At 38.5% G+C, this 14,623-nt stretch overlaps 1 protein-coding gene across 8 annotated transcripts in view; it reads right to left on the reverse strand.

The window, feature by feature from the left end:
• KYAT3 (kynurenine aminotransferase 3) overlaps positions 1-14,623 on the reverse strand; it is a 34,948-nt gene that overhangs the window by 13,402 nt on the left and 6,923 nt on the right. The window contains exons 1-6 of one of the 8 annotated variants that reach the window (XM_068690459.1): positions 8,183-8,327; positions 4,763-4,807; positions 3,836-3,936; positions 3,497-3,606; positions 1,773-1,859; positions 879-937 (exon numbers count right to left, since the gene is read on the reverse strand). In XM_068690459.1, coding sequence (XP_068546560.1) covers positions 879-937; positions 1,773-1,847 — 134 coding nt within the window. In that variant the 5' untranslated portion in view covers positions 1,848-1,859; positions 3,497-3,606; positions 3,836-3,936; positions 4,763-4,807; positions 8,183-8,327. Of the gene's footprint in view, positions 1-878; positions 938-1,772; positions 1,860-3,496; positions 3,607-3,835; positions 3,957-4,762; positions 4,808-6,293; positions 6,448-8,182; positions 8,328-14,623 lie in introns of those variants that run through there. The other 7 variants (XM_068690461.1, XM_068690455.1, XM_068690458.1 and 4 more) reach the window with 7 other exon arrangements.

Here is a 14,623-nt window from a genome sequence, read left to right on the forward strand (position 1 = left end):
TTAAACGATTTAAAGGTTAGATACCGTCAAGTGAAGGTGTCACTTAAACTGTCGAGTCATCTCAGAGCACTATAATTTTGTGTGTGATTTTAGAGAACAAACTGCTGCAAGCTCTTTATTAACTGATACTAGTTCCCTGCCAGAAACTAATGTTAGGATTCTTGAACAACTACTCTTTTCCTCGTTTCATGAAGGAGTCTTACATTTCACCCTTATACACATTAAAGACTAGTAAAAAAATAAAACAACAACAACAACAAAAAATGCATCACAGTTCAATCAAAAACAAACTGCTAAAAAATGAGTCTGAGGACAGATGACAAAATACCTTACATGTGTATGTATATACGCACACATACATACACACTAATGTAAGCCCAAAACATCATTATCATCATCTAACAAAATGCCATCTTTACCAGTGATGGCAATAGTGCTTTGAGACCAATTTAATACCTACAAAAAAAAAGTGTATTGAAATGAACGATTTAAATTATCAAGGCAATTATAATGGTTTAAAAAAAAATCAGATTAATTTGGGAAACAATAAGCGAGTGTAAGTGAAATAATTACTCAACAATACTCGCATTTAAATTTGAAAGCCAGAAATACTACCACACCCAAGAGCCATCCTTCTCTCATATGGTTTACTAAATACACAGAATCCTAAACCTAATGTTAAAAGGTAAATTAAATTATTATTTTTGAGCTTTAACAGAATTTAATTAATTGCTTCTGTCTTAAACAGATGCCAAATATATTTCAGCAGAGACAGCAAGTGCTATGCATGTTCTTATTAGCAGTAACTATGAATTTGGAAAGAAAATATATCCACCAAAGATATTTTCTGAATTTGCTGATATTTTCCTTTTACTTACCACACATTGCTGTCAAGGCCTTCAATTCGTCTTGTGTTTTTGTGTCTGAAGGCCATTGTCTACAAGATCGAGATATACAGACATAAGGGTTTTGTTAAGAAAGACAAAATACTTTATTGTTGGATTATGCAGGACAAACCCTCTTTCATGCTTTCTCAAATACAGCATTGCCAGTTGCATTCAGTTGTTACACAGAATTATAGACATGGTCTTTCATTAAAGCTTCTATAATAGCTTGAATACGGACTAAGAAGAAAATACACAAAAATGTCCTAAATTCTCATTCATTATCATCTAAACCCACTGAACTTGCAGCAAGAATGGAGCAGAGGCATAATGTAGGTCAATAACCTGAGAAGATGACCTAAAAATAAAAAAATTTAAAAAGGATACATTCATTCTTCTTCTTTTATATGATACACTAAGGATTTAAAGACTAATTTATTTCTAGCCCAATCCAGTTTGGGAAGTGTGTTTTCTATGCAATTTTATTTGTTAAATTGGTAGCTAACAAGGAAATAGGATAGACATTTCATGTTTTCATTCAGACTTTCAACACTTTTAAGTATTTAATTACAACACAACAAAATCACATTAGAGCATGTTTTTTTTTGCTGTATAGTGGCTTTCATGTAAGACTGCTTGCTATTATACTGTGAGAAATTTTAAAAAAGCATACTCCAGCTAGCACACTGTGAGATGTCTAAGTTGCCATTACACTCAAAGTTGCAACTTTGAATCAATGGAATTAACTCGTAGTTGAAGTATTACACAGGCACACATTTGTGCTCAACCTGTTTACAGTAAAAATAAAAATAAAAAAACTACCACATAAGGAATGTTTTGAAAAATGGAAAATCATATTACTAAGCTAACAGATATTTCTCTGCTTACTGTACGTCTTCTGTACAGATTTAATTCTGACCTCATCCGTAAAACATAAGTACCAGAGGAACCAAACAGTGACATCTTTCATTTATCCTCAGGAAGAAAAAATATATATTTAAAGTAACTAGACAGGTGAAGTTGTACTTCCTGATATGGAACATACAACATAGTTAAGAGAGAGTTCTGAGTAGGTGATCTGTACTGCATCTATTGAAAAACACATATGGTTTAAAAGATGAATCCAATTTTCCAACGTTTGTCTTAGTAAATTAACCCCTGGCTGTATTATATAAATATCAGTAACACAAGTATTAGTCTGAGCCTCTCTAACGCACACTTTTTTTTTCCACATACCAGATCACTACTCACACTACAAGGAAAAGGAAATCTCACCTTGAATCTTCACAGTTAAAAAATGAGAATTCTGTATGGTACCATGGGAAATTTGTTCTGTTGACAAACTCTTCTTGAAATTGTTTCAATTTAGTAAAAGCTAAAGACTTAACCACACTGTAGGATTTTATCCTTAAATGTAACAGAAATTTTAATTGCAGTAACTAACTTTCCCTTGCCAAAAAAGTACAGTCAAGAAAAAAACCCTTTGAGTGCTACAGCCCTCATACTATTTTAAGTTTAAATACTTAGTATTTTATGTCTTCCCATTTAGTTTTTCTTGTTCCTTAAAACTAGCTTTAAAATGGAATAGCTGGACCTGCATTAGTCATCAGGGGTTCAACATACAGCAGACTTCAGAGCCACCTCATTACCTTGAGAAAGTAAACAAAACACCTTGCATTTATAAATGATACTCTAAGAAGCATTCTTTCTCCCAGAAGAGATTCTCTCCTTAAGAACCTTTTTTGCTTTAACCTAGTTACATCATAGCTTGATCGTCTTCAAGCCATTTTTAGGCACAAGGATAGGATTTCCATGACTTTAAGATCAGCATTAAACAAGAGAGGCATGTCCTCATCAAGTTCTAATTCTGACCTCCTGCTTTCCCTATCACTGATTGCTTTAGATGGAAAGTCAGATGCTACTTGTATTTATCTTTCCTCATAATACAAAGAAACTCATGATTAAATTGAATGGGAATATGTTTAATGACAAAAGTAAATACTTTTACATGGTATATAATTAAATTGTGAAATTTAATGTTGGAAACTACAGCTGAAGCCAAAATCTTAAGTAAATTCAAAAAGAAAAACAGGATTAGATTTCAGCATAGTCAGTAAGAACATCCAGGTACATTAAGTAGAATACAAATACTTACAGAAAACGAAAAACTGACTCAGGTAAAATCCAGCCCCCAAAGTGGCTTGTATGTTAAAAGAAGCCCCTCATATAAGCCAACTATGCTACAGTTGTCTGCATAATAGTTTCAACACCTGTTTTGGACAATCTCACATGTGCATTGGTTGACCCAAGCTGCTGATTAGATGAACTCCTGTTCTGACCTCGGAGGACAATTTACAATCCAGTCTTCTACATGCAATGCAGAGCATGACCTGCAGCCACCCATCATGTTGCAATGCTTTTTTCTCTCAACAAAACTGAAAGACTTAAACTGGAGTTACACAACCTCATAAGCAGTTAAGCTGGGAAATGAAGAAGATTCTGTATAAAATTAAGTTTGAGGTACTTATACATCCCTTGTTATTGCAGCATCAAGAAGCACAACTACTTGCGTTTCATTAGCAGAAAACTGACAAAAGAATTAACTGACTTACCAAGAGTCTGTGATAAAGGTGGGACCGAATCAGTCTCCTATATTTCAGGCTAGTGCCCTAACAACTAGGCGATCCTCCTGGCCTGGTACCTGCAGCTCTGACTTTAAAGACTGAAAAGGATACACAAAGCCGTGATTGCCGAACTGTTGTGCTAGTGTGGCTAAATATTTCACTGGTAGGAATAACTTACTGTAGTCTTAATGTTAAAAGTTTGAGTCAATGTAACAAGAAATAAAGAAAGTACAGCTAATATATATTTATTGGCAACATTACAAAATCAGTGCATCTCTAAAATATTGCGTTAAATAGTTTTATCTATGAAGTTGATGGAATACTTACATCAGAGGCTGAAAGCTTGATAGATCTAGAAAGCAAATCTGCTCGTAGCTGGTATGTTCTAATGCCAAGGTAACTGAAGCTTCGTGAAGCACATAGCATGCCTGTATAATAAGTACATAACCTGAAAAAAACTTACAGATTCCAGGAACACGTTTCCTAAACTAAGGAAACCTAAGTAAACTAAAGAATCACTAAGTAATTTTAAAAGATAAGACCTTCTTTTCCTCCTTTCAGCAATTTTCTTTCATTGAAATCAGTTCTAGTAAATTATTACCAGGGCTTAAAAATGTTTCTGAATGTCATACAAAGGAGAAGTTTCCTCTATCTGAAAACGCTGTTTTGTTGTTGTTGTTGTTTTCCTTTGGATGAAAATTAAGACTAAATGCATTTCAAAGTCTCTGTTAGAATTGTGAAAATATGTTTGTGTAATAAAATTTGTTATCTGAGTTGCCAGTTAAGACGCGAAATAAAAAGAATCATTTTTTTTTTTAAAGTCACACCCCATTAAAACTGGTCTCAATTTTCAAGTGTTTAAAATCATGCACTTTGCAACTGAGATACTCAAGATCACCAGTCACACTGCAGATGCAGACCTACACAATTTATGTAACTATTCGAAGTTTTGCCTCAATGACTGGGCAAACATCAAATGGGAGAAAACAGAGAGCTACGAAAGATGTTCCATGTGGTGTAACGGGTCATTCACAGACTACAGAAAACGAACCCTGTTAATCAATAACCATAAAAAAGAAGTAAGAGCTAGGACTTAAGTTAACCGCTTTCAGGATGTATGTTTAAACATGTGCATTGGATGATGTTGTCAAAATGACTGGAATTTGTAAGAGAAAAATATATAACCCATACACCTAAATTAGAAATACAGTAGGCACAGATATACGATTATTAAATTTGTTTTCCAAAGCTTACTTATTTAGGAATAGGCAGCCCCCACTTCCCTCCAGACTTTGCTACCTGAAAACAGAAAGAAAATTTTAAAAGAAAAAATAATACACTACTTTTATTAGAAAATATTAACATTGTCACCTGTAAAACAATACCATGCAAGCTTTGCAGAGAGAAGCTGAGAGGGTAATTAAATATAATAGTACAGCATGACTTTTTCATGAAGAATTGATTTATTACAAGAAAGTGTTCCTTCTATTTTAAATGTAAGCTAACATAAAAGGTCCACAAATATTCCTTTTAAAGGTGCCTCATTGAATGAGTTAAGTTTTAAAAGTATGTTCATTTTGCCTCTTTTACACCAGTGCTACAAACTCAGCCTCAGCTCTGAAAATACAGGCTTTCCCACACACTACTGAGTTGTAGCTAACTCAATTAGATCCTCAGTAATACCAGTGTGAGCCCACTTAGTGACCTGCAAGTATGCAATTCACTAACAATTCCTTCAAAAGGAGAAACACTATTATTTTCCTCAACTCTGCTGGCCTAATGAGTAGCAAAAATAAACAAGAATTGAATATTTTACACTAGTCAGCAGATATTCTGAAAGAAACAAAATAAATATATGTTTTATAAGACCTGCAAATACATTTTAAGTCACTTTTAATAATACAGTTTTAATAATGCACCAATATGCACTTGGTATATTTGACATAATCTCTCACAGAGTGAAGCCTTTCTCACTGCATATTTTGACAAAAACTACTTGCATAATGTATGGATATTATCTTATCTTATAATGTAACTGCAACAGTGCTGTTCTTCCAAGAGTCAGCCTTACTTGTACTGCAAACCACTGCAGTAGTTACTGCAGTGTGACAAATATGTGGATCTTTACCTCTTTTTGTACTGAGGAATAGCAAAATGAAATCCAAATTTTCCAAACAAAACTAACTTGCAACCTTAATTAAAAAAATAAAAATAAAAATCTGTAAATATTTCTCACATTATTGCTGCATGAAAATACGGTGTGTGACAGGTCATTGTTTCATGTGAGGCAATCACACAAAACCACATCGCATGAGGGGCACCAGATCTGTATCACGCCAATCTCTGAAGGTACCTGTAACACCTGAGTTAAAAACTGATATCCACGTTTAATTCCACAGAACTGTAGCAATTGTCAAAACTTTGTAAGGAACATAATGGAAAAAATATTTTGTAGAACAACCTCAAAAAGCCAAGTCCAGACCCCAGTATGGAAAATTTGTCCTGCTGCATTTCAATCTTTATGATGCTTTTCCAGGAAATACTCTTCTCTCTGCAGTTCTGCAACACTGAATGCTTCCATTTAAGCTACTCAAGGAAGTAAAGGCAAAGGCCTCCTTAATATACCCAGACAATTCCCCACACTGATGTCAAAAACCAAGCATGACCTGCTCTTTTTTTCCACACACACACATTCACACTATTATTTTATATGACATATTAACACATATTACAGGGTCAAGAGAATTATTGTTACTTTTAGGATGATTGCATGCTTAATTATTACCTCTACGCGTTTTGTCAATGGGATGTTTTATAATGTCCTATGGTAAGTTTTTCTCATCCAAACAGAAAGTTTCTCCCACTTCAGGAAAGTTACACAGTGCGTGACAGCTACAAGGGTGTTCCAAATCCTATTCAACTCTTCTAAAAATTTGTAAGGTTCTTCAAACACAGACAACACACTGGTCTTTGTGGGGAAATGGAAAGGTATTAATTTTTTCTTTCTTAATGTTTCCTTTTTCAATCTTGGAACCAGACACAAACTTTTTGACCAAGAGTCATGTCTGAAATTCAGAAATTAACGTTTAGGAATACTTTTCATCCCATTCTAATTTTCAGTGCTCTAAAGTATTCATGCTTTTAGTCATAGTCAGTCCTTCTGGAATTTAGGCTTGCATAGTCGTACAGAAAACAGGAAAGTCAACATACTAGGGAAAGAAGGATAAAAAATGACTATTCCTGCAGCTTCCTTTATTTTTATTTATTTATTTATTCAGGGTTGAGAAGCTAAGAAGGCTATTAGAAAGACCAACATGATGTTTTTAGTGGGGCTGGGAGGAAGATACATGTGGTTTTGATTCTGGTTGTCAATCTGGTTTAAACTCGGGAGATTTGGTGACTTCAACCAACCTAGAATATGCAAGAAGACTTTGTCATGTGAACTCTGAAATACATCTGTGCATTAACAACCATTTAGCTCATGCTGTGCTTTATACGCACTCAAACAGAGACAGCCTCAGAGTTGTAGGGTCTCTAACTCACTTTACAGCAGCTGCACAGCTTCCTGGCCATACAGTGCCCTAACCTGTGATGCTGCTGTAGCACTGGAAAATCTTTTGTGAAGTTACATGTTTCTGATTAAGTCATTTTTTCCCTGTTGAAACTGTACCAAATGCCACTGTCCCTTAATTTTTGAACTTCAGTTATACCAACTCTATAATAATGCCTTTGAGTTTGAAAAACTTATGGTCAGCTCTCTTCAGCTGGTGCATTTTCTCCATGCAGAACGTAGTCTCATTTACTCTGCACTCTCAGTAACAATCAAGGTATTAAAACCAGCACCAGTCCTTCAGACACCACAGTAATCTAAATGCAATCACTATTATGCTTGTGTTGGATTTAATACCCATTGGATATGCAAACGTGTAAGTTTCTCAGCCAAACTTTGTGAAGTCTTTGAAGGACTGCATCTTCATACGTGCCCAGAGTGCAAAAGCTTCAGAGAAAGAAAGGGCGCCATCTCACCAGCCCCTCTCCACAGCTTTTTGTGCCACATAAAACTAATTCCTGACAGGACAAGCCAACAGAACTTGTTAATCACGCTGGCCTGAGGGAAGCTGCTTATTCTTACTAAGGACACTGAACTTAAAAAGTGCCGTATGCGGAGATTTGCCACACTATGGTATTTTGTCACTTCACCTTCTGTAGCCTCCACGAAATGGAGACAACCAAGCATGGAAAAACAAACTTTACAATATAAAGGGAGGAAATGGATCAGGTTTTGTTTTACTCTTCTCCCTCATGCTGCAGCTGTGGCACTCGGGCATTTTACACGGCACTTGGCATGCTTTCACTGGCAGCTCGGAGCACTCCGCGTTCACAGTACGAAGTCTGAAAGGCCACAAAGTGCCGGCCACTAGCGGACCTCCCTCCCTCCCTGACAGGCCCTGCTCCATCGGCTCCGGCTGGGTTTTGGGGAAAAGGCACGCGCCCGGCGCAGCGACACGACTCAGGACGGACCGAAGCCGCCCCGAGGGCTCTAGGCCCCGCTCCCTGCACGGGGCAGCAGCCGCCCGCCACCCCACCGCCGGCCGGGAGCGGACTACGAGGCCCAGCTCGCTCCGGGGCCCCTTCCCCCGCCGGGCCGGGCCGCAGCCCGCCGCCACAACTCACCGCCCGTAGCCGCCGCGCTCCCGCCCGCTAGGGGAGGGCGCGGAGCCGCCAGGGCGGAGCCGGTCACCGGCACGGCCCTGAGGAGCCGGGGGAGCGGGGGCTGTGGGGCCGGAGGTTTCCCTCCCGAGGAGAAGGTGGGCGGGGAGCGCGCAATGGCTCGGGACGTGGCGACAGGCAACTGAGTGGGACTGCACGCGGGGCTCAGCGGTGTGTGGTGAAATAGCGGGTGAAAGGCTGGGGAAAGGCTCGCAAAGACGCAATCAGGTTGGCTGAACCTTTTAGAAAAGCCTCTGAATTTTCAAGTTCTGGTTGTTGTAAATCAGGTTGTAAATCATCTGGTTGTTGTCTCAACTCAGTCTGAATTTAGTAATATTTATAAAAGAATATTTATAAAAGGTATAAAAGGCAACTAAACAGCGCTGGGTGCGCGGGGAGTCTACGCTCCACCAACACGCACACACGAACATCAAACATTCTAAATATACAGAACATTGCTTTTACATACTAAACTCGAGTATGCCTACACATACATACAATCAGGAGTGCTATATAGGGAGTATACTCCATATATAACAATCCCTCCTCTTCTTTTGAATATCATTAATTCGTGTCTTGGCTTCAAATTTGGCCAAGTCCAATTGAACCATAAGAGAATGCTTTCACAATATTCTCAGCAAGATTTAGAAACAAGTTTTTAGCAATGGTTGGAATAATATTTCACCCAACTCATTCCATGGAGTGTATAATAATCATCACTAGCAGCACCATACACATCAAATTCGATTGATCAAAATAAATAACCAATCCTCTAGGTATACTTCCCACCTATTATTTCGATCACTACAATTAGCATCCAACGGGGGGAGCTATGCCCCGATATACTTCAAGCTCTTTTAAGCCTAACTTTCAAATCTCCAGGAGTAGACTCAATCTTCCAAGTTCCTGTTATGGGTCCCTTTTCACCTGACCCATCCTGGAACCTTCAAATAAGTTCCGAGTCCCTGGAACCCTCAGAGGTTTCGAATCCCTGGCTGTGCCTGGGTCTAGAGGTGCCTTGCAAGTGGTTAGCCCACCCACGAATTCCTAGTGCTATCGCTTAGGTCCTTCACTGACTGAGGCCCTCACAGGAGATCAGAACTGCCGTTAGAAGACCTCCGCGCTCGATTGGAACTAAGTTCTGTCTCAGTCACACCCTTACACACAGTCACACAACCAAATCCCACCCAACTGAACAGTATCTTTGTTCGGGTCTTCACACGCAGAATTATGGGTCACAAAGGGAGAGCTCTTGGTTCTTTGCTTGCCTGTTACGTTCGAAATCTTGTTGGACTGTAGCACCATTATCGGCAAGGGCCGCTATGTGGGGCGCCTCTCTTTACCGGTCGCAGATCCAAAGTCCAAGAAGATCACGTCGGGGTCACCAATTTGTTATAAATGAAGTCTCAACTCAGTCTGAATTTAGTAATATTTATAAAAGAATATTTATAAAAGGTATAAAAGGCAACTAAACAGCGCTGGGTGCGCGGGGAGTCTGCGCTCCACCAACACGCACACACGAACAAACATTCTAAATATACAGAACATGGCTTTTACATAGTAAACCCGAGTATGCCTATACATACATACAATCAGGAAAGGTAACAAACAATCCTTTAAGTTCCATGACTTAACAGTCTCTATTTTCCATTCCTTTTGAACAATATGTCTTGCTTTAAGTTGTCAAGCAACTCGGTCTTCATGCCTTATGTATCCCGTTCTTCCCAGATCGAAGAAAAGCGTATCTATCCCCTTTTCAAGGCCAATAGGGCCTGGGTCAAAAGGCACGTCGAGGTCACCAGGGGGCGGAACAGCAAAAGCCTTCGATGGCTGTAGCAGCAGAGGGGCCATGGCGTAGCAGTCGGATCAGTAAAGGAGCCCGCAGCTCCCTCACTGTCTGCCAAACCACACGTTTCTGACTGCGGTCCCACAGGGCTCTTTAAGGCCTCAGAGACTGCTCGCCAGGTGCCAAGCAATCCCACTGCAACCTTGTCGTTTTCAGTTGCAGAGTCCCACACCTTGACCTCAATTTGGTCCCATATTTCAGGATCATTAACTGTCCGATTGTTAATAAAGAGAATAAGCTGTGAGGCTACCAGGACAGTCTTTGTTCCTAAGGACGTATGATTCCCCATAATGCCCGGCTGCTTACCATCGAGGGGCAGTTGTGTGCGCGGGTCCGCTTCTCTCAGCTTGAGCTTCTTCCCAGCTCCGGTGCGCCTGTTTCCAGCAACTTTCAGTACGAGCTTCTCTGAGCGGTTTGCTGAGTGTGGCTGAACCTATCTTCATGAGGCGATCAATGTGCCTGTTCCCGTCCTGGTCTCCGTTCCGTTCTGCTAGCCTGTTCCTTTTCATTCCTTCTTTCTGCTTCTTTATTGATGACGCAACTTCATCGTGTTTCCTTTTTTTTTTTTTTTTTTTTTTTATCTCGAGGAGGACAGGCTCCCCTCTTATACCCTTCTCCCCACAGCAGTTCTTTTCAAAACAACTTTTCATTGGTCAAACAACTTTGCATACAACAACAACAGCAAACACCCAGAAACTTCCATGCCTTAACGGCTGGAGAACAAGCAACCCGAGACTGCATGGAGTCTCCTGAATCACCCTTCTTTGTTCCCTCTAAACTCTTTTATATTCCTGATGGCCTCATCGTTAAGAGTTATCATCAACCACCGGGCTTTCCGACTCCCATGGCCACACTCCCACATCTCCCCCTTCTTTATTAATATCAATCATCTTATCGACACGAATTACCACTCCATATATAACATGGTGGATTTATTTTTATTTTTTTTTTTGGCCAAAGCTTGATTTATAATTTTCCCAATCAACTTGTGCACAATACTTCTTGATGTGAACCCACACGCATGCAGTGTCCCAAAAAATGTAAGAATTGGTGCTAGGCTGGTGTAAACTGGGCCGGGTTACCCAACTCGGTACTCTCTTGAGACATTCTGTCAGGAAGGAATGAAACGTCTAACTCGTTAACAACGATGTCATATGAGAGTTCACCCCTTACTGAGAAAATAAGGGGTTTGCGGGATTCTCAAGGTATTCCACGAATTCACAGGATTTACATTTTTAAGATTATTTTCACATCCACGTAGGACAAATAGAAACTTACTTCATTTTTAACTGAAGGCTGAGGTCAGAGGAGAAAAAGAGCTGTTGGTACCCGTGTTGGGGCACACCCAGATTGTTCCTGAATCTTGCTCCAAATAGGTGTATGTGGTTCCCTTTAATCAGCACCTCATCATCGCTAAATTAGTGAGGGAAAATGTGTTTCAAATGTCTCTTTGCAACCTTTTTATGCTTTTATAAACCCTCACAAAACCATTTTGCCTTAATACCAGCATCACCATAGAGAGTTTTGAGAAAGGACTTATGCATTCTTTAACGTGGTGATCTTAACATCCAGTGTCTTAGACCACTGCAGAGCTGAGGGAGCCTCACACACCGGATTTCTGTGGGGCCCTGTGGAAGTGGCAAGACATTACATGTCAAATTCATCTCTCGTTCTAAAATATCCGGTAATACAGATGAATATTTTTAGAGGAATTGTGCATGACAGAAAGAAAACGCTTAACCTAGAAAGTCTTCATGGTTTTATTTTTAAACATTAATGCTAAACTGAGGTCTAGGATATCAATAATAATCATGAAGAGATGATTAGCAGGCAGAATGCAGGTATCAGATGCAATACTGGGATATCATTACTGAATGTGTTATGTTACATATGTAATCATGAAAGAGTGAGAGCTGATTGAAAAGGATCGATGTGTCATAGAATGAACTAGAAAATGTCTACTTGGATGTAAAAGTACCCTGACAAAATAAATAAATAAATAAATAGCAATATTAAGAAATGAGACCCAGATATGATTTTTGATGCTAAATGTGGTACACAATATGTACCACATATAATATGTACCAATATATAATATATATAATATGTACCAATATAATATAATTAGCACTTTATTACTTTTTTTTTTTTCCTGTAGTGCTTTTTAAAGAAGTTTAATGGTCTCAAGCATGGTGCTCCTGCCGTGCCTGCACAGTCCTGCTCTTCTAGACGTAACCTCTGTAAGTATCCATCGGAGGGCAGCAGATCACAAACCTTGTCGCACCACAAGGAGGTTCCAAAAAAAATCAAGCAAGAAAAATTCAGCCTTCCATTGGCCATTCATGACATTAATGCCCAGATTTTTCACTTAATTTGTTGTACAAAGCAGACATAATTGGGAAATCCGTACAATGACATATTCTCTGGGGTAACCTCTGCACAACAGCACTACTCTAGGTCCGTGATGCAGATAGTTGAAGAGATGTTATTAAGATACTGCTGATTTATCCTCAGCTGATGAAACAAGCACTACTTTATTCTTTCTCCCTTTAAGTGATGATTAGTGTCTACCAGATCAGCTGATATAGTGAAGAATAAAAGGGGTTTTAAAGGCTCGTCTGCCCCATCTCCTCTCTGATTCTGACATTTAATCTCTTGCAAGACATCTGATTATTTGACTTTAACAAACAACACATCTATTAAATGGAATCTTAAGAGAACATGAGTTAATAGAACTCACCGTAGTTAATTAATGTGGCAAAGGCAATATTGTCTGCTTTTTTAGTTTTAATTTTGTAGTATCTGGTGCAACAGTTTTGGTTTAAATTTCAGTTGAAATAATAAGAAAAAATCATAGCAGTTCTGACTTAAGCAACAAACAAAGCCTGCTGTAATGATAGACAACTATGAAAATCTTAGTTGCTTCTATACTGAGTAGTGTTTTTTCAAGTTATCACCCAAAATTTACAATTTAATTTAACTTAATGGAACTTTGTGCTTTAAGTGGGAAAGTCTCACTTCATATCTCAATCAGGTCTTGAAGGGGCCTGTTTCCTGGTGTTAAAGAAATGCATTGAATAGTTCAGTCTTGACAACGTCATCAGTGTGAGTGCCTAAAGCTTCTGTTTCAAAGACTGCTAACTCTAAAGGCTCTTCCAAGTTCTGTCATGGCAGGGAAAATGGGGACACTGAGTGAGCCTAATGATTAAATACATTAAATTTTTTAAATTCAGCGTTCAATAGTGTTCATAAAATGAAAATTGTCCAGCATCACAAGACTCAGCTGAAGTAATAAATTTAGGCATAGTGAGGTATTTGCATTTTCAAATTCACCTAAGTGAATTTGAAGTAATATTTATCATCATATTTAAAATAATAATTATTTTTCCCAGCACCCTCATTAAATTGTTCTGGCTTTATTTAAGCACCCCAACTACCTCATACTGACTTTCAATTTAGAGTCATCTCATTCATTTTGTCACTGCATTGTATGACCTATTCTTTATATATATATATATATATATATATATATATATATATATATAAGTCTTGCATGGATGGTCTAGCTGTTTAACACATTCTCATTCTTTGAAAGTGAGAATTTGTGCATTTTTAGATTAATTTGTTTTAATATAACTCAAGTAAGTCTTATTTATAAAGGAGGAACAGTAGCCAGGAATCTCTACACTTCAAAAAAGATTAGTGAGAGGCATCCCAGTTGAAAAGGAAAAAATACCTTGGCAGGACTTGGATGCACAAATGCTACTGAGAGTCCATAGAAAATCATCTGATTTCAGCTAAGTTTTGTCTGTTAGAGTTTTCTAGCCTAGCTGCAGTACGTAAGTTTTTAATGAACCTGGATATTGGTCAAATCAAGGTAGAGATGAAAAAAAAAAAATGTAGATCAGCTTTCCCTTGGGATATTGCCAGTGCTTTCCAAGGTGGTGTTATGCAAATCATAAAAATAAAACTTTTCACTTCATGGTTCAAAAAGGCACATATGTGTTGTAATTTCCTTTTTATGTGAATTTGGGACCCCAAGGTTGTGAGTTTGTGGTTTTGTTTTGGTTTTTGACAAAAGGAAAAAGTATTAAATTACCAATGGGGCATTGAGGTCTTTGACGTTTTTTTTTTTTTTTGCTAACAAGAAATGATAACAAGAATGCTAACAAGATAATCCTGTTTTTCTGTTCCTAAAAGCAGCTGGAAAGCAGATGAGAGACTTTCTTTGCTCATCATTTCTGTTCTTAGTGTTTTCTTCTATTCCTCTTCTTCCTCAGGACTGCACAACTATGTTGTACTACCAGTCCTGCTTTTCAAGCAAAAGCACAGGAAGACATGCTGATGTCTGCAGAAGTTTATTGCCCAGTCCTATACCCATGCTTCTGCAGTAGGTTAGGCAGGACATCCCCATGCCTTTTAACCACAAATAACTTGGAGTCTCTCAGCTGGGAGGTACCTTCCTTATTCCCAGCCCATTGCTAAGCTGATACTTTACAGTTTGCCTTGTGGTTGTAAGCCCTGTTCAAGAAAAATAGTATGAATCTTTTCTTCAGGAA

The sequence above is a fragment of the Anas acuta genome, chromosome 8 (assembly GCF_963932015.1).
Source record: "Anas acuta chromosome 8, bAnaAcu1.1, whole genome shotgun sequence".
Taxonomy (NCBI): domain Eukaryota; kingdom Metazoa; phylum Chordata; class Aves; order Anseriformes; family Anatidae; genus Anas; species Anas acuta.